Consider the following 27,376-nt stretch of genomic DNA (forward strand, 5'->3'; position numbering starts at 1 on the left):
ACAATTGCCAGATTTTCGGTGGTTTAGTTTTTTGTTCTTTTTAAGTGGCTGCATCTTTAAATAACATATTTGAAATTATAAACCCTGTCGGAACTTTCTAAAACCCTCGTTTTTTTAGAAGTATAACCTAGATGACTCAGGTGAATGAAAACAATCTATGGAATGATTGATAAGAAGGCATTTTATAAAGAAGATTCTAAAGAATGAGTAGAAAGGGGCTAACTGCTCAGGAGCCCAAGCTGAGGAGAGGCTGTGGTAGGAGACAGAGGCAGACGGAACAGGCTGGAGATCAAAGAGCTCCTGCAGCTAATCTGGGGGGAGAGAGGTCTGAGGCGAGTCTGAGTTGGGGCTTGCCCACCCACATGGCACTTAACGCCTCTCTAGAATGGCCACCCAGAATGGGCTCTTCTGAGTGCCAGACAACAGAATGAGAAATGGAAAGAAAAGGAGGTCTAACCAACTCGGTTTTGCATGCCTTGAAGAGTCATTACTAGTAAAAACATTGTTGCATAAATCATAAGCTTTCCAAAAAAGGAATAAGGGAGGAGAAAAAAGCAACAGCAAAACAAAACAATAAAAGGAAAAATATTTTAAGAACTTGGAAAGGTCACAGTCTTTATTTGATCATTAATGAACCAAGATTTTGCATAGTTCTGTAGTGGCCTTGAGGCACCATTTCTCTGGCTAACCGGTGCTTGATTATGCTGAATGAACAACAAGAAATTCATTGTAAAGTCCCGCGGATAGGTTCTTTCCAGGGGTGGCAGGAAGAAAGATCAGAATGATTTTTTTTGTAGGCAAAGATTGAGATAAGAAAAACAGTATTATGAAATATGATGGGTTTTTTTTTTCCTTTCTGCTATTGAAGGACTTAGCACACAGGCTGTTAGGACCGAGCAGGTTATTTAGGGTGAGACAGAAATACATATGAGATCTAACTGAAGAACTAAAGGGAGAAATCATTTATTATTTCTGTTTAATAATAATATTACAGAGGTTTATGTTGCCAATTGGAGGAAATTTCTTCATCTGCATGATTTAATAATACAGAGGTTGAGCCAGTGATTTTTCATGCCAACTCCTTCCTATTATAGTGAACAAAACTTCAACCCACAGGTATCATAAGCCAGCTCAATATTGCAGATGTGGGGCTCAAATCTGTGGTTTAAGACTCCTAGAAAATTATTTTTTTCAAAGAGCTGCTGTATTTCCCAAAATTGTTCGAAGGAGATTTGAAAGCTGAATTGCTTAAAATATTCCGTTTCATACCAGAGTAACTATTTGTAAAGTATACAATCTCTCAAGCCATAATAATTTTAAAGAACAGGCATTTCTACTTACGTCAGAGCGTCATGAAGTTCCAGAACTCATAGTGTCCCATATGCCAAAAATGTCCATCAGTAAATCTTTTCTGAGAGCTGGTTCGCCTCACTTAGCGGTGTGAACAATCTCTCCGGGGACTGAAACTGTCTATCTTAGAGATAAGCCTCTTTACTTTCCTGATACTTTAATGCTACACAAGCACAGCTGAATTGAATAGAATGTAACTGCATCTATAGTATTTCCTAGTATCACCAACAAGTTTTTTTTGTGTATTCAAAGCATGCTTTGCATCCTTCCTCAGACTCTTCTTAACGACCTTCTTCTTTCTTCTGTATGACAGTTCTTCTGTGTTGGATGCTGTTGTCTGGTGCCATCTAGAACCTTCCAAAAGCTTCGTAGCATCTCTACAAATGCTTTACGTACAGAACATCTCCGAACCCCTGACCTCCAGCCTTTCCTTTTCTTTAAAGCCAAACCTTTTCTACTCAAATTATTTTGAGTTAGGGTGTGAAAGAATTTGGCATGATATTCTTTACAGATAATATCTGCATTTAAATTCTTGCCAACAAGCCTCAATCCAGCGTTGCTCAAACTGGGTCTGGACAGAGAACTTGCTTCCCGCTGATTCTGAGGCTCTCAAGGTGAATTAAAACCTTTGCATCATTGGGTGATTATCTGTGAATGAGGTCTTCAAAAATAACACAGGCAGGCTCTAGACCTTCTGAAGGACCAATGGCTACTTTAATATTTCCTGTAATTTTAGCCCCACAGTTTGGGTTCACGATTCTACGGGTGCCCGCAAGTGTGATTTCATTGTTTCTGGCTCACAAGAGAAAAACAGATGTGCACTTAATAGTGAGTGATGCGTGTGCTGAGGGGTGCCCTGGTGTTGGCGTTCGTTGCCCAAATGTTTTATGGTAATTGGGACTGAGCAGTGGTAGGAGAATTCTATCATCTGGTCCAGGGCAGTGAGCAGAAAATTACTTTAGGTAAAAACAGCATTGATGATGATATTAAGCAAATCAGTTATTAATTTCGATATTACTAGCCTTGCAGCTTTAATTTTAAAATTTGCTTTCATATGAGTTACAAGTACAAGAAGTTTATAACTAATTTTATGTTGTACATAGGTAACATATTAATAATAATAATTTTAGTCAACATAGTTTGTGATTGATGGATTTGTCTGGTGTCAGCTATACTCTCCTCAAGTTTCAGGGACACAAAGTCAAAAGAGCCAATAACATAAAGACCCCAAATCTGTCTGACAGATGATCCTTTTCTTAAATTCTGCAATCACGTAGTCCCAGCAGTTGTCTTCCCAATATCTGGCTCTGGAAATGGAAATATGTATGCAGTCACCCAATCAGTCAATGTTTTTGAGTACAGAAGATTAAATAATGAGGGGAATGTTAATTTAGCCTCTTTTAAAATATGTATATGATCATGTTCTCAAAAGGTATCTGAAACATCATCATTTACAAACCACAAAAGATTAGAGAAACTTTTAAACAATCTATTTCTGCTAAGCAGGTCTCTCTAACTTCATGAAGATATTTCAGACTTCATGCATGAAGCCGTCCTCCCCCAAATATTCTGTTATTTTTCTAGTGGCTATGAACAGTAAAAGCACAATATAAACACCACCGCTATAAAGTTCAGTACAAATATTTCAAAGCACCGTTCATCATCCTGGAGGTCATTTAGAAGCATTGATTAATTTCTAAGAAAAACAGCTTAACGAGAAACCGGAAAATGACCCTCAACTTTCGTCATGTCTTCTACTCTCTATATTCAGTCAAATTATGTGTTCTCCTAATGGGACCATTAAATAGTTTTGAGGTCTGTCCACTTGATTTTCCTCCCCCACGGGAGGACCTGAGGAGGCCACCCCTCCTCACCCGGAGAACTGCCACTGTCCCCTCCGGTTCCCTTGGCTCCGAGGCTGTGCGTTCCCACCACCCCCGACCCTGCAGTCGGCACGGGGTCCAAACGGCGACCCTGACCGGTCCCGCAGCACCCGCCTGCCCCCGGCGTGGGAAGGTAATGCACAGTTCTGTCAGCAGGGCCCACGGATCATCCCCCACGACCCATTCCCACCCATCCAGCCCCGCTCCTCACGCCCCGCTGTGCTGTCCTCTCGGCCTCCGAATGGCCACTTCGCCCCCGGCCTGGCCCCCGCCCAGCACCTTCCCTTGCCAGGTTCATTCTCTTCATGACCTGTGACACCAGTTTGCTTTCCTGAGGCCGAACCTTAAGCATCTTCCGCTTCGAGAAGCTTCCCTGGACCCCCAGACGGCTCTTGCCAAGCCCACCCCGGCCTGACGGCATCAGGAATTCTCCTTATCGTAGGACCTATCGCACTTAATGTCAATTTCTTCCTCAACCACTCGTATTTCTTGCTGATCGGGAAGGTTTCATCAGTCCTTCGTGGGAGATGTGCGTGATAAACAGTCACACTTCCCAGCCTGATCTTGCATGATTAGAAATGTTGACTTACACACAAACAGGCTTATTGAATGAATGCTTTATCCAAATTTAGTGATGGAAGGTGACTCGCCTACTGAAGAGTGTGCAACTGGTAAGCACGCAGCTTAGTGGATTTTCACACAGGGCAGCGACTGCCCAGACCAGGAAAAACCATCAACCCTGACGATTCTGCTCCCTGCCGCCACCACCTTCACCCGTCTTCCCAAAGGTAAACCGATATCCCAACTTCCAACAAAACTGATTTGTTTTGAACTCTTTAATCCTGAACTTTAAAGAAAGTGATCTTATAGCATGTACTCTTTTGTGTCTAGTTTTTCATTCAACATAGGCATATGCAATTCATTCCTGTGTGTGTAGCAGGAGGCTGTCATATCAATCCCTGCATAATATTCCACATACAAGATGATTTTTTTTAAAAAATATTTAAAAAAAAAATAGTGTATTTATCTAAGCCACTATTGATGGACATTTAGGCTGATTCCAGCTTTGCGCTGTACCAGCCATGCTAACATGAGCAACCCCTGGGCCACATTTGCACACATTTGTCTATCACACACACCCAGGAGTGAGGTGGCTTGCTCATAAGGTGTGCATGGCTTCAAGGTTTCTGTAGAAAGTTACGTGTTTTGATATGAATAAGCAGTTCACAGAGGAAAATACAAATAACTATCATACAAAGAGATGTTCAGCATATTTAGTAATCAGATAAATGCAAACTAAAACACTTTACACATGAGCAGATTGGCTAAACTTTCTATCTGTATAACCTCAAGTTCGGATGGAGAGATGGAAACTCTAAGGCAACCGGAAGTGAAAACTGGAGCTGCCTTTTCAAGTAGGTGTGCTTTTATTTTGCCTGTGGCTGTATCCCCAGCCCAAGAAGAACACCTCGCTGGATGACTGTGTATGAATAAAACATTGTGAGTTTTGTGCCCCTGAGCATCCGCCCCAGGAAAGTTTTCACAGAGGTGCATAATGAAGCTTTGTAAAAGGATGTTTGCTTAGCCCCGTCTCTAGTGAGGAGATTTCAAAACAGAATGGGAATGAAGGAAGGACACACAATAAAAGGAGTAATTTTGTTCCTAGTGGAATAAACTGAAGCTAAATTGATTCCTAGAGGAATAAACTAGACCTAAATAGAGCATCTGAACAGCTTAGGAAAAAATGATGTTCATTTAAAAAGCAGGGAAACAGAATAAAATACGTAGTGAAGTACAATTTATGTAAAAAAACCCAACTAGAATGATACTACTATTCATATAACAACACATATGTAAATAAAATGAAGAAGGTGCACTAAAGGGATGAACTCTGAGTACATGACACTGCAGGCATGGGAGGATATGGACGTGGAGTTATATTATAATAAAGTATAATAAAGTATAATAAAGCATTATAATAAAGTATAAAAACAAATACATTGATGAATAAATGCATATGTCCAGGGAAAAGTAATGGTAGAAGGGGAAACTAAGGGTTGCTGGGAATTCACTCTATGTCGGCACTTGACTCTGGCATCTTTTTTACACCCTCATGGAACTTAGGAAGAGGGAGTGGGGTAGGGAATGTTTTTGTCAGTCCAACACCCTCCTTCTCTTAGCAGCACCTGCTGTTTCTTTTAGGGGAAGCACCCCTTTCTCGGTTCCATGTGGTCCTGCTGGGAATTCCTAGTCCATCATCTCTGACACCTCCCAGCTATGCAGAAGGGTGGTCAGGGGGCTCAAGATGGCTAATAAAACACACCAAACTTCTGGGGATAATCTAAGTCTTTAACGAGATTTGGTGTATGTGCTGGGCCAGAAAGACAGCATCACTTGTGGACCATGGGTCAGGGGGATGCAGGCCTGGCACTGCCAGTGCCCAGGATTCCTGCCCAAGGAGGCCGCCTGCCTGAGAGGGGAGCCCAGGCACCGAGAGGAGCAGGAGCGGCAGGCGGACAGAGCTCCTGGGGGCATCACGCGAGCCCTCACCGAGTCCACCTTCCAAATCCCGTTATTTGAGTCAATAAATTCCTTTTTTTCCCTTAAACTTAATTTGAGTTGAGTGTCTATCACTTTGCAACAGAAACAATTCTGAGTGACTGAGGAGTGTCCTCCTCATTTTATGGAAAAGGCAACTTCTCCTCAAAATGACACAACACCTGTCCAAGGTCCGTCTCGCCATTACTGAGAGAGTGAGAGTATGACCGCAGGGCTACCCAGCGCCCAGGACCTTTTCATAACTGCATTTTAGAAGGTTTTTTAAAAAGGGCATACAGTAAAACTCAGCCCCGTGCTTTACAGTTTTATGAGTTTTGACAAGTGCATGGATGTGAGTCACCACCTCCGGTTCCATCACCCCAAGGGACCCTCATACTGTCCCTTTGTAGTCAGACCCTCCCCTACTCTTATTACCTGTTCTGTCTCTGGAGTTTTGCCTTTTCCAGAAGTAAATGGGATCCTAGCCTTTGAATCTTAGCATAACACACCTGAGATTCATCCATCATTGCCCGTTGTCAAAGTAATGCTTAGAGTGGCACTTCGGTCACATCCTCACCAGTGTTAAGCGTGGAGCATTGCAGGTCTTAAAAAGAGAAAAGGAGACGTGTACTGGGTTGAAGAGCGTCCGGCCAAGATTTATATCCACCTGACATCTGTGAATGCGACCTTACCTGGAAATAGGTATTTGCAGATGTAATCGAGTTAAGATGAAGTCATACTGGATTAGAACAGGCCCTAATTCAATGACTGGTTCCCTTAGAAGAGAGAAATTTGGGAAGACATACAAGGAGAATGCCGTGTGACCACGGAAGCAGAGATGGAGAGATGCAGCCGCAAGTCAAGGGGCGCGGGACTGCACACACCCACGAGGAATTAGGGGAGGGTCAGAGAACACATCCTCCCCCAGAACGGCCAGCAAAGAGGCCACCTTGCTTATACCCTTGATTTGGGATTTCCAGCTCCAGGACAATGAGAGAATGAGTTTCTGCCTTTTGAGGCCACTCAGTCTGTGGCCTTTGTTAGGACCACCCTAGAAATCTCAGACAACTGAACCCCTGGAGGTGTCAGTCCTCCCGCCAAGGCCACTTCCATCAGACCCAGAAGCCTGACTGAGGACACAGGGCAGGTAAGGACCACGCTCCTTCCCTTCAGTTCTGCCTTTGGGTGAGCCTGACAGCATTTTCTTCAGCCAAATGCGGAGCGGGACCACAGGTGCCATATACAGTACCCCAAGCACCAATTTATTACTAGGAACTAAAAAGGGAAACCCGTTTCTGAAATATTATAAAAATGTAGACACTTAATCCTGGTCTCCCATGAACTGATTTTAAAGTCCACTCATTTAAAACCACCCTGTTTCCATTCTCAAAAAAAAATAATAAACATTGAAATTCGAGGTGGGGTTACCTGTCATCAATCATTTTATTAATGACCTTCAGGAGATTATAGACTCAGGAAATCAAGTATTAAAATTTAATTAACTTTCCAAGTCACAAGAAGAAAAAAAAATAAAGGAAATCCACATTTTTTTTAGAGAAGAAACCTTCTGAAATATGTTTTGGTATGCTGCTTGGATTTTAGATACAAACAAATTAGGGGATATTTTTATTAGACAAAAAGTATATAGTGATTTGGCACTTAAGATATGGAACTAAAAGATAAGGTCATCAGAAAATTAGCATTTTAGACAAGCCAAGAGAATAGACTCTTTTTTCTTTAAGATATTTAAATGACATAAAAATGAGGCTGATTTTGTTGATTCAGTTAAAAATAACAGTACATCTAGCTTGCAGTAATCATGAAAATCTGTGATTCTCCAACAGTTTTCCCTGTCAGACACTCCTGAGCAACCTGAAAGGACAGAGATTCTGATCTGGTAAGTCTGTACTGGGGCCCATAGAATCTATTTTGTTTTTCAAATTGTCAGGTAATGCTGATGGGCCACCAGGTTTCAAAGCCAGAAACCTGGAAAACTCTCTTCCAGAAGGAAACTTTCATCTCCCAAAGCCTGGGGAATAGAGCTAGGGTCAGTCCAAGGTCAAATACCAAAAACCAAATATTAGAATGGAAGTGATCTAATATGTAGGGTGAGAAGCAGAGGAAGGGTCCAAAAGAGAGACCAGGACCCAAGGCGGGAACAAATCCCAAACAGGAAGGGAAGTCAGAATGCTGAGGTGAAATCACAGCCAAACACAGGAAATTATAAGGCTCACAGGAAGCTCTGTGATCCTAAATTTTGGGCTTTGTCTAGCCCAGGAACTCAGAGAAGGCTTTCACTGTGCCACGATTCTGTCTGTGGAGTCACGCTTTCGTGCAAATTCTTCTATCATAGTATCGGCTCAATTAGGGTTAAAGTAGTCTCTTATTTATTTCTACTTTTCTTTTTTTTTAGCATCTAACAGCTTGCTTTATTTAGTGTCCAGCATTAAATCCAATGATATTCTCTGACATTTCCATAAATTGAAGTTATTGACCCCATGACCTTATTCCAATGTAGTAATGCAAGCAAGCTCGTATGCATGGGTCCTTAAGTGTGTGCGTGTACATTTTGTAGAACCCTCACACGATCTGTTGATTAACAAGTAACATTTATTCTGTGCTATTGAGCTTATAATGAAAACCTTCGAAAATGAATTTTCAACTTTAGGTAAATTGAAAGGACAGTTGTTATTTCTTGGGTAACAGTAAGACATTTATTTCTTTATAATTTGTTTTCATTCATAAAAAGGACAAAGCACAGTCCTATACTACCCCATTGAAAAAATGATAAAAAATAACTAAAAAAATCAATTCAATATTTATCAGTATCAAATAAAACTACTATCACCTTTCCTGAAATACAAAGAAACAACAGATATGTCTCTATCTATATAAAGTCTAATTAAGAATCTTGTGTCTTAAAGCAGATGATACATTAATAAGTTTGACAACAGTTTAAAACTGATGGTCCCAGTCAAATTTGTACAGCTTTATGAGGAAATGAAGTCTTGCATTATCAGCATATGAGGAATTTTAACTTACCTATCTCTGTCACAAATTTAAAATTAAACAAACAACCCCCAAAGTCTGTTTTCTTTTTATCTTTCAGAATCATTTCATGCAAAATTGAACCAGTTTGCTCTTCATTACCATACATTAGAAAATAAAGGGCAAGCATGCATTTGGCAAAAGATTTAGTTGTTGTTAATTATATAAAAATGCCCAACATGGGTCACATAGCAAAAAAAAAAAACTCAAAGTGAAACAGTGAAATGCAAACATTGGTACAGAAAGCTTACAGAGTATTAGTTTCCCTAGAGTATGAAGAGACTTGGTTTCTTTTTCAAAGAACTAAGTATTTTATGAAATTTGGGAATGATCTTAAGACTGTTGACACACTTCTACTGGGAAATCATCCGTTTCACTTATTTTTAAAAAGTTTCATTTTATAACAAAGAGTTGAATGTAAACTAATGACATATTTATTGATATTTTCATAATGAAAGCTCTAAACATTTACACATAGATATATAGTACAAAAATTATACAAATTAAAGAAAGGGGGTTAAAGTAGTAATAGATCTATTTTGCTTCCTGTAAATATTTTTTTTATGAACCTATAAGGTATCCTTTCTAAAAAGATAAACTCTATCTCTAATCAGCTAGCAAGTTTGTGCTAATAAAATAGGATTATACCTCTTGAAGCATCAGACATTGCACTATTTCATGGGCCAGCTAATCCTTTGTTACTGGATTTCTTTCGCATCCACACTCACGTTTCCGTGCACACCATGGAGAATGAAGAAATGTGCGTCTTCCTTTTCAGAACTTATGAAAACCTAAAGCACCAAATCCTGGGAGAAAACGTTGGGCAGACACATTATTTGGCTCCTCCTGGCCTTCCAGTTTTGCATACTCTTCAAAGTACCACTAACAACATATTGATTTGGTATTTTTAGCCAGTTTTCAGTATTACATTAAAGCGGGAAAATGAGTGTAAAACAAAATTTAAAAAAAGAAGTAACACCGCAGTTTTTTCAACCTACAGGTGATTTCTTGATCCTATACCTTCATTAAAAAAAAGATTTTACTTAGAAATGAAGCACACAAAAAAATGATACTAGAACCACCACTAGAAAATTCTGATATTCACGGAACTGTCATTTATTCCTACCTGGGCAAAGACTTGTCACATCTCAGAATGTAATACTCTCTCTACTTTTCAAAATCCATCATTCCACATATGAATAAAGACAGCAATAGGATGATATTCTGGATAAGGGCTGTGATTTCTGAGGTTGAAAAATGATTATAAGAAACACAGAAAGTAACCTCAGAGTAGAATACAAAAGTAAAAAAAAAGAAAACCAACCTTCATACAGTATGTTCACTTTACTACTCAAAACCTAACTTCAAAGTATTACTGATTATGAAAATCAAATATTTAGAAAATCACTTCTTTCCAAAATAAGAATAGTGAAAATAAATTCTAGAATGTGGTGTTCAGAATCTTTCCACTCATCAACAAAATGATTTAGGAACTGAATTTATGTCAAAATGTTTCAGTTATACTCTATGGTGTTTTTCAAGAAACCTCAAACATCATGGATAATAGGGGCCATTTGAAAATATGCAGGACCCAAAACAGAGAAGATAGCACAAGAGACTGTTACTCTTACACGGACCACATACGATCAACATTTCAACCTCTATTACATTTCACGACTTGTTATTAAATGGGAAGCACCTGTGTAGGGTGATTTTTTCGTTCATTCTATATCCTATAGTATTGAATTGAACATGGTACCTTGCCCCACTGGATAAATCATGCAACTGCCACAGAATCAGGTTGAGTGGTTTATAAGGCATATTGGAACGAGTTAAAAATCACTTTATATCCCTTTAAAAGTTTATTCTTTTGGAGGAAGGGGTTCCTGAATGCCTCAGTCCTAATGTGGGTTGTAAATCAGTGGGATAGTCGGAGTACAAGTTATCTGGCGTAGGATAGAGCCGCAGGGATTGGAAGGAACGGTTGTCACCACAGGGATGTAGGGTGTCCTCTGAGCTGGGCTGGGAACAGCGGCGGTCACACCACACTCAGAATCCCAGGGAGACAAGGATGCCGAGGGCGGGCAGCAGGAAGACGAGAAGACTTGGTGACAGGGTGCAGACGCCTACAAAGGAAACCAAAGTGGGCACTTTATTTCCCTGGTAACAGCCACGACTTCTCACTTACCCTGTTTTGGGGAGAAGACCAGATTACACAGGCCTGAAAACCAAGTGGCTCCTTTAAAAAACAAAACAAATCCAAACATGTTTCTATTCCCACATGATTGAAGGAGAACAAATACATCTGATGAATCATGTGTGAGAGCATGTGGATGGTTTATACATGATCCTGTAAACCATTTAAGATAATGAGACCAAAAATGTTTATTTTCCCTATGGTCCAGATTCCAACCAGAAGGTAATAATAGGTCAAGTAACACGAATAAGCAAGAAAACCACAGGTAAGCTGCTAAAAATATAAGATAAAGAGATGCAGTAAAAATACTAGTCATGTTACCTGGGATAATGACATCATAGGTTCACTGGATATATTTTGTATCATTTCATACCCGGTTGGTTTGAAGACTTTTAGGTGCTTGTACACAATGACTTGAGAAATGTGTGTCTGATAATAGTCAATTATATATTCAAATATTTATCTAAGGAACAATTGCCCTGAGATAATGCTGTGAGTTAAAAAGGAAATGATGTAATGGGCAATAGATGTATATTACATCTTAGGCTAATAATTACATGTAGAAAAGGTCTTCCTGTGGTCAAGGAAGTTAAAGGGTGTACATCCTGCCCTCACTGGAATTGCTGAGAAAGGGCTGAGAAGTGTGACCAAGAAAGCAGACCCTTCCCTCCCACTCGCCGCACCGTCTTCAGTGAGCACCCGGCTGTAAACGACGGGCTAAAAACTAGTCATCAGCGTGTAAATGTAACAGATTCGCGCAGTTGGACATTTAGTTGAAACCTTAAAACAATATAATCTACCATATCAACAGGGGCTTAAAACAGCCCTTTCTTTGGAATATTCCTCTGATATTCAGGAAAATTCAGGGCATTTCTCTTGCATCTCTGGTCATTAAAAGCCCTCTGTACATTCATGCTCCCTGTACAGTGGAAAAAAGTCTGTGTTTATCTGCATATCTGTGCTTCACTACTGCCCTGTCAGCAGTGTTCAGCGCTGCATGGAAAACGTGAGGAAAAAAAGCGTTATCAGACAGATAAGGGGGTTCTACGAATTCAGCAGGGTGCTGAGCATCACAAAGCAGGGGCAAAAGAGGGAGGGAAATGCACGCGGTCCTCAAGAAGCGGCTGCCAGACTCATTAATGCAGACGCTGAGCAATAACATGGCACTAACAATGACGCGCATCACGACTGTGACGGCTGCTATTTACTATCTGTAGCCACAAGCAGACACTCTGTTGGCCATTTGTATACATTGTGACATTAGTACAATGGCCCATGATGGTAGATCCTAAGAACCTGATTTTATAGGTTTTGTAATTCGGATTCAGGTAAAATGCCACTGAGGCTGCTGCCGAGAGGGCCCGGCCAGGACGAGACCTCAGATTAACCTGGCTTCAGCGGCTCTCTCTACCTCTCTGCCGCCTTCTAGACAGCTCTGGAAGGGAACCCGTTCGAGAAGTGCACAATGACACTACACCCTCACTCAGTGTGTTAAGGCAAATATACCAAAGGAAAAAAAGCAAGGAATGTAGGAAAACAGCACCCAAGCTGCTTCAAGGAACCTTCACATTCTTGTAGTTTATTCCATTTTTCTATACAGATATTTAAAAAAATATGTCACAGCCCACAAGTGATTTTACTCTGGTACGATGTCCAATGATAAACCTCAATCACACAGAAGAACAGTAGTCTTCAGTGTCTGATCTGAGTTAAATGGCCCGTCCTGAAGCCCTTTGCCTGAGCATGACTGTGGGGTCCCTGTGTTGATTTGTCCTTGGACCACAAATTACATCAGTGACAGGGACGCGTTCACGTATGGGCTTGAATATGTGGGTCGGCTCAGTTCACACTGTGGCAGCGGAAAGAAATGTAGTCAGTTGTACACCAGTTTGAAGTTTTGGTGTTAGTATGAAAACCAGGCACAATTTCATAATTTGTGGCTTCAATATCAGGATAGTTGATTTATTTTAAATAAATGCTTTGTGTGTATGTGTTTATTTAATTTCTCCGATGGCTCAGGCTTATGTAACTGTGGTCTCCATCTCCAATTCTCTCCCACATTCCAAGCACAAATTACAGACCTGATTGAATTACTATTTAAAGTCATTTTAACTGTGGGATCTCTATATTTGTGAGGAGTTCTCAATATATGTTGGTTTTATATCTAATGAAATGTATGTTATAATATTGCTGTCAAGCATAATTTTAGTACTTATATGGCATGTAGTAAACATGTATTTTGCTTTTCATGTATCTACTGAATGTCAAACATGAACAAGTCATCAATCCTGTGACTCATTTTCCCCTATCAGAACATATGCAAATGCAATTTGAAGGACTTTGCCTTTTCCACTGGATTTTCTTGATTTTCTTTAACCTGCACTGCCCAGACTTATTATTTCCTTCCAGAAGGGTTCCTGCTGAAGGAGTTACCTATTCAGAGGGGAAATCTCAATTTTAAGTTAAGAAGTGCTGTAACAATCTGCAGGTTCTAGGATATGTAGAGAACCATTGTGGTCAGTTTTTGCTACAGATCTCTTCTCTGATGCTTACACTGGGACGCCATGATCCGATCGGAGTTGTCACTGCTTCGCTATTGCTGATGCAGCCATAATCCTAGCATTTTCTCCTCGTGGTGTTCCTTTCATGTTTACGACTGTTCTAATTCTAGACTGTGATCAACTTCAGGACAGGGTTATATCCAAAGCCTATCTTCAGCTGTGTAGACTAACACCAAGGGCAGCATGTGGTGAGTACTCACCCCGTAACATTATAATAGGAGTACTTCTTCTGGCTGTAAGCCCTGAGCTTTTTCTGATTACAGAGCACAAGGTGGGAGAAGAAAACACATGGGTGGGATGAGAGGCTTTAAGGAAGCAGATGAGGAAACCACTTTGGCCTGCAGGGGAACCTCTGAGATTTCTTTACATTTTATATTCTCTCATGTTGCATGTCTCTCCAATATTCAGGGCCCTGGGGGCAGGAAGGGGATCACCCATTCCTGTAGCGCTGTTCCTTGGGAAATTGTTATTTCTTTTCCTATCAGTGAGATGATATTAAAAACCCACATCGGAAAGACATTTATTTTACTGCTCGGTCATCTTGTCCTGGTTAAATGTCACTACGGATCCTTTCGAAGTGTTGCTAAATGGCACAGGGCTCAGGGAAGAGTGTGTTCTGATGACCTGGTTGGCTCCCCACTGCCCAGGGGCATGCTTACTGTACACTGTCATAGGCACACATCAGTGGGTGTTGGCTGTTGAAATGTGTTGAGTCAATAGGACTCTTGCTGGGATAGCTGCAAATTTAGGGAAGTGAAAGAGTAAAAGTCTGTCAGTCTAGAGCTGAAAGAGTGAATATCAGCTCAGATAGGAAAAGAACAAAGTCGCCTGTCTTTATTCAGGTTAGTATGACAGACACAGAAAACGCCAGAGTAAACTCAAATGAAGACACTCCCAAGGTCAGGCAGCAGCTGTGACCCCTTCGGTGAGGGGTCACACCAATGTGTCACCAATTAAACCCAGCCCCCACTCCTGTCTATGACTGGGATACCCAGTCGCTCAGCTCCCCTCCCCTCATGTGCCCACAACCCTGGTTAGTCTTTGCTCCTCATGTCCCCACCTCAGAAACAGAAATTAATGCAGAACCGATGAGCTCCCTTCAAACCCTCCTCTGAATTCTTCAGCAGGAGCTCAAACCTTCCATACGGGGCCCGGCCTTCCCCTGAGCCTGTTGCATGGCTGCTCTGGGTAGGTGACAGCATCCGGTCAGTTCCAACTACCCGTTCAACCACAGGTTTGTGCTTGGTCTTCTGTTTAACAGACTGAACAGGCAAATGTGAGGACCAGCAGGCAAGCTGCTGTCCTGCAGCCTTAAGGGCCGCTGGGAAGGGAAGCGTGGGCAGCTAAGAGTACGCACTGTGGGGCCAGGCGAGGACAGCCACGTCCAAATCCTGCTTCCCCTTCCTACAGGCTGGGTGATCTTGAGCATGTTCTTTATCTTCTTAAGGCTTAGCTCCTTCCACACAAATGGGGATGATATGTCTCATGGTTTCAGTGTGAGAATCAAGAGCTCTATCAATGGTTCTTACAGGTATTTTAGCAGTGCAGCCTGTCTTCAGAAGCAACCCTATGTGGAAGCCCATTCCTGAATGAGGATGGAGGGGGTGTTTTACTCAAAGATGGGCCCAGGGCAGGAAACTACCTGATTTTTACCTCCTCTCTGCTCATGCTGGTCCCTGTACCCACCCAAGCCCATCACTTCCTGACACAGGTGGGCTCTGCTTTTCAGTTTGAAAAGAGCTGCCTTCTACAAAGCACTTCAGGAAATGTATAGCTAATAGAAAACTCCCTAAGTGGAAGCAATTCCTACTATGTTTGATGTCTCTTGCTACAGACCTGCACTGTATTTTTGAAAAGTAGTTGGGGAAGAAAGCAGGGCAGAACAACACATGATCAGTTGTCTGCCGCACATCACTCACACCTGAGACGTACACGTATCACTGCTCCCCAGTCACAGACGCGGCCTTTCGGAGCACAGTGTTCCTAAAATGTCCTTTCACCTATTAACCCTGGGCAGGCACGTGGACCTTCCTTGCGGTAGGACAGCTCACGTGGTATGTCCTCTGGCCATGGCAGTGGGGATCTCTGGTTTTCTGTAACAGGAACCCAACTGAGAAAAGGCCAGTGTACTGCGGCGGGACAAGCAGAACTAGAGAACTGGACCCGGTGTCCTCCAGGCCTCTGGCGTCCATCTCTTCTTCCTGTGTATTGCCTTACGTTCACAGTCCTACTTCCTTTGAGGATAGACAAGAGTTCCCAGCTCACAAACATATATTCTCAAGAGCCAGGAGGCGATTTACTTTTACCCCAACTCCAGTGAGAAAAATTCCCAAGGAGAGATTCCATTCCCAGACCAATAGCTGTGGCCGAGTTAGTGGGCTTCTATGATTGAACTGGCTTGGAACAGGTGCCCATCCCTCAGCCCAGCCCTGTGGCCAAGGAGGCAGGGCCGCTAAAGGAAATGTCAACTCTCACCCTCAGGAGGCCTAGCACCTTCTGGCTTTATGGATCCAGAAGCAAAGAGTTCTGGGGAAAAGGGGAGCACATTTCAAATAAAAAGTGCAAATGCACATTGAAAGTCACCAAAAACAACAAAGAAAAATCCTTATCCCTCAGATTTGTTGACTATGGGAAGTTTTCTGACAAGGAACATGTCACAAGTAATGTTCTGTCCACAACTTTGGAGAAACATAATTTTGGTAATTGGAAAAGTATGTGCCAGGTAATTGCTCACCTGAATTACTCACAACTTCTCTACCTTGTCTCCCTCAACTTTTACCTTCTTTCCCAATTGCTTGAGGCTAACCAAGATAAGAAAAGCAAGAGATTTATTCAGCTACTGAATACCTAAAGCATATTTATTTCTGTAGACCAGTCATCCTACTGGAGCCATTTTTATGAGCCATCACTGCAACGGCTCAGGATGGGTGCAGCGTCAGAATCTGTAAGACCAGAAGCTATCCTTTCTTTGGCGGCGGGGGGAGTATACAAATATGTATGGTTATATTTACTTCAAGATCTGAAATTGGCCCAGCAATCATGAGTACACAGAGAACAACAAACTAAGGAATTTAATAAACTACTGTGACTGGGTCTATGTGAGGTCAGCATTCTGACCTGATTTATTTCTAGAGAAAGTCCTGGTGGGAATTTGTCATTTTACAAATTCAATCAATCCTAAGGATTTAGTCTGAAAAAAATGATAAAGTAGTGGTTAAGAGCTGAGTTCTGGAGTTAGCCTAACCAGATGGAAATTCCGGGTCTATCCTTTCCTTGCTGTGCACCCCTCAGCAAATTATGTGTGTCTGTTTCCCCACTGACTTGTGAGGAATAGGTGAGAAAACGGTACTTACTTTCTTAAATTTTGTGGCAGAAAGGGGTAAAGATGAAGGTTAAAGGAGGAAGTGATGTTTCTCATTTTTAGATCCTGTAACATAACATATGGGCAAAGTTTCTGACAAAGACAACTTAAAAAAGAAATTCACACAATCCAATTTTCTCATGGAACTTAATGCTTGGTCAATATGAAGCCACTGAGGCAAAATGAGTATTTTAAAATTTGATCACTGGGACTTTACAAAATGTCTGAGACAAAAGAATCTTTGGTTGATTCACTTCTGGAATTTCCTTCCTATCTTTGTCTCTTCTTGCACATTTTCTCGTGCGTGATGCCCCCAACCGATCTGGTTCCCAGTCCATTCGTCCTCCTTTCTAAACATGATCAACAGTGAGAGGACAGAATGGAGCCGAGGTATAAAACTTACAAACTTATAAAGTAGGAAAGGTTTTTACTTGCCTAGACACTGGCATAAAACTTGCAACGGAACTCCTGCAATTCAGTGACGTTCCTGTTAACATTTCAGTTAGGCCATATGTCAAAAATCATTATTTTTATAAATTATCAAATGCTCATTAAAAATTAAAGGAGGTAGCTTTGTAGAAAGTTGGGTTTGCCTCAAATAGGTTTCTAAGGAAAAATACAGAGAGAGTTTTCAACTTTAAATCAATCATTATAGCATTTACTACCTGCCGACAATAAAGTATGTGTGCATTTATCCCAGTTGGTCTTAAGGGTTTCTGTAAAATAAAGCAAAAGAGATCAGAAAATAAAATGAATTTGATCTTTACTTACAGCAGACTTTCTCTACAGTTGATGATTATTTTTTGTTGGATATCAATTTTATGACAGTGTCTGTGTGTATCAGCTGCTTTATTTTGTTTCTGATATTTTTATCTCTCTGTGCCTCTTTGAAATAGCAAAATACTAAGTTATGAGGGGAAGAACAAAGACAGCTAAAGGCCTATTTCCAGTTCTGTTAATAGTTAGTTGTATAACTTTGGGCAAAAGAGAATATTTGGACTCAAGATGTGGCTCTGAGGCTGGTGTGATCTTTGGTCATTTTACTTGTCAAGAACGTGGATTGTTCTTCTGGGAAATGGTAGGGCTCAATGTGATAAGTCTTAAACTTCCTACTGTGGCCATGAGTCTATGATTCTGAGCAGACCGTAACGTATTTAAGACTATCAAGCATCGCACCATAAAATTTGCAAACATATTTGTTATATTTCCCCTTATTTATGGTAATCATAGTTGATAATAGTTCATAAATACAGATTAAAGCTTGAACATGTAAGTGACAGCGGTTTTGATGGGTTTTTCAAACTGGTGAAACCCACTAATCCTGCTGCCCCTACTTGCTTGGCAATTATGAACCCAAATGCCAGGCAAAACCGATTTTTTTTTTTGGCAGAAGTACATGGTTTGCTGGCAGCTTATTCTGGCAGTTGTAGCCTTTCCTCACTGTTGACTCTGGCCCTTGCCCAGTCAGAAAATGCTAGATTGCCAGGGCTCGCTTCCTCTTTGAGAAAGGAATGGGCATTTCCAATGGAGCGACGACCAATTACTTGCTGGGAAATGTCAAAGTCATTTCTAAGTGCCTATTAGCCCATAAACACATGCTCAAATCACCTAACTTTGATATAATTTGAGGGCAAGATGAGACAGTATGAGGCCATTTTGAACTAGCTTCCCTACTTGTTTAGAAATGCATGGTGGTGTTTCCACAGGAGCAGGGTCATCAGCCTGAGGAGGCCGTCCTCACTTACGTGAGGGGAGTGACCTGTCACAAGGCACGTCACCTCTCAGAGCCTCCATTTCCTTATCTGTAAAATGGTGAACGTAATACTTACATAGCAGTGATTTGTGAAATTTAAATGGGGAAAAAAGAAGTTTGAAACGCATAGTGAAAGCCTTCTGATAATTGTGAATTTGAAATCTGAAATACGGTTTGTTCATTTGAAAAAAACTCTTACTTAGGGACATTTAATGAGAAGACACTGAGCCTGGGATGAGACAGAAGAGACCCAGACATCCGTATTTGGGTCCTATTCCATAAAATGTGCAAGATACATATAATGGATTTCATGGGTTTAGTTTTTTCCTCAACTTATACATAAACTTTAATATATAAGATTCAGGTTCTTTGTGATTAATTCACAGACAACCTGAGCCAGCTTATCAGATCATCTTTGCAACCACCTTTGGAAATGGCTGTTGGACAGAGCCTGCCCACCGGAGCGGAGAGCCCTGCCTCCGTGGGACGCGCCGGAGTACCACCAGGACTGGTTTTTCTCAACCTTCATTAAAGTTAGACTGGGGGCTTCAGATGCCTATTCTAATTTGCCTTACTCATAAAAACAAGCATTCAATTATTCCCTCTACCATCCCATCCTTGTCTTTCCCCAGGCAGTGTTTGAGGCAAAGGCACAGCAAGTGGAGCCAGAGAGAAAGTTCAAGAATGTGTGTATCTGGGGTCCAGGTCAATGGCTCCTCCTTAGTGCTTGGCTGGGTGCCAGCTGCACACATCTGTGACTCCAACTTCCTGGACATTTTCAGGAGCGACAGATACACGGCCCATTGGGTTGACTTAGAGATGAAGGCAGGCTGTTCCCCACATCTCCACCTCCCCCCAGACCCACCTGCTTGTTCAGAGCTTTGCCCCTTTATGCTTTTGGGAGACCAGCCAGCATTTTGGAGTACTGACGATAAAGGGTAAGAGGAAAACTAATTGGTCTCGACAGATAACTTTCCTTACAAGTTTAAGTTTAATCAAAAGAAATCCAGACTAAGGGAAGCAGGCAGTTATGTCTTCCCCACAAAGCCCAGAGTTCTCTCGGTTCTTCTTTTACATAAACTGAGCCAATGATCTTTTGCTGATTTAATATCACACTCAAGGTCATGGTGGGACATAGTGTGGTGGGACAATGGAACCTAGAGGGCTTACTCCATCATGCAGTGGACGTCATGACTATTCATTCACAGAGGGTCTCTTTTGCATAGGCGTCAGTAAAATTCAGAGGAAACATGACATAGTTTTAGGAGACACATTTCTATGTCTATTTCTAGTACCAGTAGTAGTGGGACAAATCCTTCCCCAGTTCTAGCAGAGGACAGGTATCTTGCCTTTAAGTTTGTCTAGAACGTCAGGCCCTGCAAGATGAAAGCTATGCGGACAGCAGAAAAGCCTCTGTGAATCAGTGCGGTGAACCCCGATGTGAAAGTCATACTCAGCCCATGAGGCTCTGGGGGACCCTGACGAGCAGCATTCTAGTGACCGGCCTATGTGTGATTCCCACTTCCCGTGTCTGGTTTATCCAAAGACAGACACAGACTGACTTCAATTTCAATTTACCTCTGCTCTTCTTTTTAGATATAATCACCTAACAATGAGGACAACTCTAATATTAATATGCAGAGAGTGATTTGAGAGCCATAAAAAGAGGATTTACTTAAGATTACTCCATTTATTCGTAAGTTTTCTGGACACTCTGAGCCCGTATTTTGATGACATAACATGTCATCAGCAAATATCTGTCCAACGGATTGTTTTTATTTTTTATAATGTATTTAGTGCCTTCTCTGTCCAGGGAACTTTGCAAACATGTTATTCTGCTTAATTCTTACAATACACAGTTGAAGTGTATCTCAATATTCTCATTTACAATGAGAGGACTAAGGCTCAGATTTGCCCATTTAGCACAAGGCAACACTGGGTACTGAACTGAAACTTATTCTAAGCCCAGTGCTGTTTTTCTCTACCCCACAGATGGTTCATAAATATCACTTAATATGGCCTGACTGCCTTAATGTAATGAGTTGAGAGTCGGAAATTATTACCGATGTCTAAACACCTCCACAGCTACAACTGTCAAGGCCCCTGCTGGTTTCACGTGGGGATTCAGACACACACCTCTCCCGGAAGCTTCCCCAGGGCACAGCCAGGCCACAGGTTCCATGTGATTTTTCTTGATTCATCTTTGCTTTGGGGCTATAATGAATGAGTGAATCACCTGTCTGAGGTAGTACTTTGATATTAAAGATTTACTTTCCAAATACAATTCTGAATTCGGTAGTTCATCAGATGTCTGGCCTTACTGCAGGATACAACGCCATCCATCTGTCAGCAAGGAGTGATTGGTGCGTCTCTGGTTTTCCACGCACACACGAAGCTCTGCTAAGAAACTGAGTTCACTGCATCTCTGCAACTATTAAGGTCATAACCAGCTGAATCTTCTTTTTGCATTTCCGCAGGAGAAGCAATTTCTCAGTCACTTTACCGACGGTCTGAAATGTGTAAGGAATTACTGACTAGAACTCAACACCGATAACGCCAAAGGATTTCTAAGAGTCTGGGCTTCTTCAGCTTCTCATCCAGAAGAAATAAAATGATTCCAACCACTTTGGAAGGTATCTGCAAGAGCTTCTGTTCTCTTTATGTATTTGTCAGAATGCTTTCTCTTCAGAAGGCTCATTCTTAGATTGGTGCCAAATCTAAATTTTAAGTTCTTTTCAAATTCTTTTTTAGGTCAAAAAAGTGGAAGAAAAGAAAATTGGCTTTTCTTCACTTGTGCAAGGAGTTTATGAACAGAGCAATTACTCCTTGCCAACCGCCAAGAATTCCGGGGAATGCTTTAAGAAACCATGTTGTTCCTGTTGAACAAGTCAAACTCCCACACAGTGAACAGAATATAAATTCTTCTTCCAACATCTGTATTTCTACCAGGACTGCCGGTCTCCTACTTGTAAAAATTTTGGAGCCATTATTGGCTTTCTGTCCTCAAGACTTATGCCTTATGTCTTTAAGTCTCTTGACAGTGTCATTTATACAGAGGGACTTTTTGGTGAAAATTTGTCTGATAAAATATTATGTATAATTTTAAATGATATTTATAAAATTTTGAAGGGCATGGGGAAGGTTCATGTAACCTAATTGATAAAAGCAGGATACAGCATGATATATTCAATAGAAACTAAAACATGAAATAATGTATGTACATAGGGTGACAAAGTAAATTCCACTGAACATTAGTTAGTTTGAGTATTTGGAATATGACTGACTTTCTTTTTCTTTCAGATTTTTATAATTTCCAAGTTTCCTAAGAAGATATAATAACAATGTCTAAATTAAAGTAAATTCAATATTAGTAATTTAAATTTACGAGAAAGTCTGAAGCCCCTCATTACATGCTCCTCTCATGACAAATGATTTAAGCAATTTTTAAACAACTTTAAACTTAAATAAGAAAATTCTAGAATGGTACTATTCTCCAACAGTTGATATCTCATAATGTCAGTTCTACAGTTTCTTTGTATAGTTAGGGTTTGGCAAAAACTCGGACACTGCACTGAAGGATATTAGTTTAATATATAACATTTTCATTTATTTAGCTTTTAAATCACAAATTTTTTTTCTAAATAAGTTATTTCCATCTTTGATTTAACATCTAGTATTTCAGAATCTCTCACAATATTCTCAAATTCACATCTATTTTAATTTTGAATAAACTACATCATGCATACAGGGTGAGAGAAATATCAAAATTTAAACAAGGGAATTCCACAAATCCAATAAAGGGAAGAGATCAATGCCTCAAATATCTATTGTGAATTAGCCAATGCTTTGAGAAATTGAGTTTGAAGAAAAAACATAGATATGCTGAGAGGGATGGCAAGGGAAGGCGCTTTTGTCTGCTGTCTTTTTGTCAGTATATTAATATGTGTAGGACAAGGAAAACGAGGCTAGAAGAATATTTAAAGTAGCCCAGTGAATTTGTTTTTGATATACAAGAACTTTGAGTATTATTATATAATGGGCTAATATTATGTACCATTTTAATGCATTTGATCTTTTAATTGTGATGTAATGTCCAAATAATCAACAAGTTTGTGGTATGTTGCGAATTGACTTTTGTGATTCCTAAGGAAGGGATTCTCAAGTATCAGGACATCCTTGGCATTTCAGAGCTGCTTAGAGAAACATTGGGAATCCACATGACCTTTCCTCTTGGGAATCCGTATGTCCTTGAGACTTACAAGTACTTAACTGACATGACGAGCTTACCTGAAATTCTGACTTGAGACACCACACCATCTCCTCCGTCGCTGTGTGCGCGGACTTCCACAACATACTCTCCGTCCCTGGGGATCGGGACTTCTATAGAGTGTTTATGCGTTGAATACAGCTTGCCATCGTGCTGACCATCAGGTCTATAAAGTACCTTAAAAGGTCCAAAGTATGTATACTTCATAAAGTGGTAATAATGAGCCAATGGCTGAATACTAAAACCAGAATAAAAAATTTCTTATACTCTTATTAATTAAAAAAATCCAAGGAAGAGACATGTAATCCTAGCTGGAAAATTCCTTTGCAGAAATTGACTTCACCTATTTTTAGGGTGATCCAAGGAAATATGCCTCAAGCACCTGAATTTTATTTTTTGAGATGGCCTAAAATAGAGGGAGAGAATGTGCCTTTTATGAAAAAGGTTATAAAATGAGGGCTTTTCCAACATACGGAAGAAGTCTAATAAAAGTCTCACAATTAAAGTTTTTTTCACATTACTCCTAAAATTTGGTATCCAATGAAAAATGTGATACCATGTGATATAGTGAATATATGGAAATAATCTTTTTTCCTTTTTTATTCATTTACAGAAGGCAACTCAATACATCAGAGTTTGCTGTGTGTTGGGCAATACTGTCTCAATCACTGACAAAAAAGGATTATTTCTCCCTTTTTGATGCACGGATTATTCTAACAACTCTCTCCTTGAAAGCAGTATTACATTTGTCTTGCTCACGTGATGAAACACTATCCTAGAATTCCCTGAAGACCTTTCTCATCTTGAAAGCTATCATGGCGCGGACTCTGCCACACAGCTGGAACAAGAAAGCTGAATGCGTTTTGCCAAAACAGCAACATGTACAAGTATCAATCGCTCTTTGCAACAGTGAACCTTGCGTGCGGAATAATCGAGTGATCTCTCACCTACCTTATATCCTGTCACTGTAGATTCATTGGCTAGCGCGATCACGTGATCCCAGGTGATGACGTAGCGTGAACCGGAGCGCACGGAACTGATGATCCTTGGCGGCTGGCTCGGAGCTGCGGAAAGTAGAAATATGCAAACGACAGTCACCAGATCCACCCTCAGTTCTGCAAGTGCGTGGGCTCTGGCACTGTTAATGCTGAGGATGACGACGCGAAGACAACAGCAGTCAGTTTGGGTGAGGGCTCGCTCCACGCCAGGCTCAGTGCTAGGCACCTATATCCATGGGTCCACTGAATGCTCCCTATGGCCCTGTGAGGTGGTATCCCTACCTTTTCCTCTCTTCTCATCACCCGTCACTTGGGTTTCCTTTGCCCCCAGTCTTTTGAAATTGTGGTTTTCAGGGTTGTCAGTCACCTCCAACTGGCCAAATCTAATGTCACTTTTTTATTCCTTTCAAACTTCGTATCTTTGCAGCATTCCACACAGTTGACATTCTAATCCTTTCTTGCATCTCATTCTTTTCTTAAATTAATGATCTTTTACCATCTGGGTTTTCCTCCTGCCTCTCGGGCTGCTCCTTCTCATGAGCCACGCTTTGTGGGCTCCATGTCTTCTGCCCCATTTCTAATGTTGGAATGACGTAGGACTTGATCCCAAACACCCTTTTCCCTTTGCCTGTGAATCTTCCCTGAATCTTACACCTGGGCCGCCTGAGCCTTAAGTGCTCAAAGGTCTGGCTCAAGGTCTAACCACTCTCTTGACCTCTGGATGTGCGTGCCCAGCTGCCTGTCTCTACGTGCACATCTAAAGGCTCTCAAATGTAATCAAGATGGAACATTTGCACTGTACCCCCAAACCTGCCCCTCTGTGAGTCTCAGAACCCAAAGTTTCTCAAGCAAATATCTAGTTTTGGGTTTGGTCTTCTGTTCATCACCAACATCCAAATTAGCAGCGAGTTGTCAACTCTGCGTACAGTGATTTTCCACTTCTCTCTGTCTCCATAATCATTGATTCCGGCCCCCACCGTGGCTTTCTTCCGCTACTCAAAGTCTCCTAATCGGCTGGCCTGCTTGTATTCTTACTCCACTGTATGCGCTGTCCATCCAGAAGCCAGAATGTTTTTTTTTTAAAAAAACATAAATTAGATTTCACTCTCTGCTGCAAAAATCTCCCAATGGCTGTTAGCACACTCACAAAAAACTCCAGCTCCTCACTATGACCCACAACAACTCCTTACCATGACCCACAATGGCACAGCCCTTCACGTTTCAGCCCCAGCACACTTGCCTCCTCCTCACCACAGAACTGACGCCCTGGCCCACCTGGCCTTTCTGTGCTTCAGAACCAAACCCTTCCCACCTTAAACCTCCGTACAGGTCATTTCCTCCCCCTGCGACACTCTGCTCCTGCCAGTCACCCCTCAGCAGGTCCTCCCCGCTACTCCTTTCCTACCCTCAAGTGGCGCCTTCTCAAAGTGGCCTTTCCTGACCACCCAACTGGAATTTGGCTCCCACGAGTCACTCCACCTTATTACCTGTGTGTGTATTCACCTTATTGCCCTGTCCCTTGATATTATCATACTTATTTATTTGCCAGAGGTTTTTTGTTTTCCTTTGTTTTGTTTTCTTGTCTCCTTCCATTAGCTTATAAATCAGATGACTAGAAGCTCCTACCATACTTTTGATGACTGAGAAAGTAGAAAGAAGAACAAAGGAATACATACTCTGTTTACAAATCAGAACACTGAGGTTTAAAGATGGAAGTGGTTTGTCTATTGTCACACCTTTAGTAAGTGGCAAAGACGGATCTGAAACTCATGTCTGATATCCAAGTCTGGTTCTTACCAATGTGTTTTATCTCACTAGGAGTTTATTTTTCCCCAGTGAATCTCATACATTTTCAAACCCTAATGGTAGTTTTGTCTTCAAGTTCTTGCAAAACTCATTAGAGTTCTTAATATAAATTATATTCTTCTATATTTTTCAACTTGGATTCAGGAGGAAGATATCAAAGTGAAGCCAGAGAAATGAGAATGACCAGAAAACCTGAGCAGGGTAAGTGATCTTGTTAGATAAACAATGAGAACATATGGTAATTAGAGAGTAAGCATAATGTTACAACATGAAACTTGAACTTGCATTGTGCAATGAAGATCATAGAAAAATAAGCAGGTTTTAATTCTCTTAGGCTGTTGATGCATTCCTAGGAAAACAACATTAAAAATAACAGAATAAATACAAAGTATGTTATCTAATAATGCCAAATTTGGGGAGAGGGGAGTCTTTACAAAGGGACGCTCTGATTTTATTTCTATAGTGGAACGTGAAATATACAAAGGCATTCTCCACATTTTTTTCATCATCTACAACTAACTCTTTTAAAAAAAATTTTAAAAATCTTGTATGATTGCAAAGGACAGAATTAAAAACTCACTGTGCTAAGACTGCTAGGTGGTAATTTCTCTCAATTGTGCACACATTATGATTGAATCGATACGCAATTTTTGAGACATTTAAGATACAAATGCAGAGACTCACGTGCTTTCTTGGTGAAGGTCTCAATCATGTCACTGGGGGGTCCACACCCTGCACTGTTGCAGGCCCTGACTTCCACAAAATACTGGGTGTCGGGCAGGAGGTTCTCCATTCTGGCAGAGTACTCCTGGCTGGTGACCTGGACTCTGTGTGCAGCTGCTTCTTTGTCATGAGCAGCCCAGTACCGAATCTGCAAACAGTCAAGTTGGGTGACGTTTCGTTGTGATTCAGACACTTCAGATGTGAAAAGCCTTTTCCAATTGGCTCTGACCTCCCCCCTCCGATGTGGGCTGAGCATCAGAGTCTCAACCGTTACCTAATGTCAGCACACTTCTATCAGTCTTGGAATATGGCAAGGCACACAACACAGAGCTGATGAAACATGGCAAAAGCAAATCAAGGCTTGCCTCTTGCCTGAAATAATCTCCCACTGCCCAAGAAAAGAGAACAACAGAAAATACTGTGTAAAATGTGCCTTCAAAATTGGTCTCTGAAAGTATTTGCCACAATCATTTCTAACATTTATTTTCGGCTTTATTTATGTTTATGTGATTTCAAATTTGTTAGTAGCCACTGACAAAGCAGTTTGATGGGAATACAACCTTATTTGACAAAAACATTCATTTATGTGGCCTAAAACATGCCAGCTCATTTCACAAGTATATATGTAAAATGATTTCCTTTGAACCTACAGAGAACCCAGATATCAAAGAAATATGATGCCTACTAAGTTGATTAGTTGTAGAAATTATTTATCTTTAAAATAAATTTATTTAAAAATTTTTTATCCATGTTGTGAGCAGAAATGATTACTTTTAGCAACTGATGTATCAATGACAGCTTTCCTTATCTCTTAAAGTTGTGAATTATAATTTTTAGCCTTCAAATAAAGTGGTTTTATTAGCAAGAAATCTATAATTATAGCTAAGGTAT

The 27,376-nt window shown here is 40.9% G+C and overlaps 1 protein-coding gene across 8 annotated transcripts in view; it reads right to left on the reverse strand.

Annotated features, from left to right (window-relative positions):
* Positions 1 to 7,251: 7,251 nt before the first annotated feature.
* Positions 7,252 to 27,376, reverse strand: part of CNTN1 (contactin 1) — a 257,831-nt gene continuing 237,706 nt past the window's right edge. For all 8 annotated transcript variants that reach the window (XM_073222417.1, XM_017677253.3, XM_017677254.3 and 5 more), the window contains 4 exons: positions 26,447 to 26,633; positions 23,910 to 24,022; positions 22,979 to 23,135; positions 7,252 to 10,945 (listed from right to left, as the gene is read on the reverse strand). In XM_073222417.1, coding sequence (XP_073078518.1) covers positions 10,869 to 10,945; positions 22,979 to 23,135; positions 23,910 to 24,022; positions 26,447 to 26,633 — 534 coding nt within the window. In that variant the 3' untranslated portion in view covers positions 7,252 to 10,868. The remainder of the gene's footprint in view (positions 10,946 to 22,978; positions 23,136 to 23,909; positions 24,023 to 26,446; positions 26,634 to 27,376) is intronic.

The sequence above is a fragment of the Manis javanica genome, chromosome 15, assembly GCF_040802235.1.
Source record: "Manis javanica isolate MJ-LG chromosome 15, MJ_LKY, whole genome shotgun sequence".
In the NCBI taxonomy this organism is placed as follows: Eukaryota; Metazoa; Chordata; class Mammalia; order Pholidota; family Manidae; genus Manis; species Manis javanica.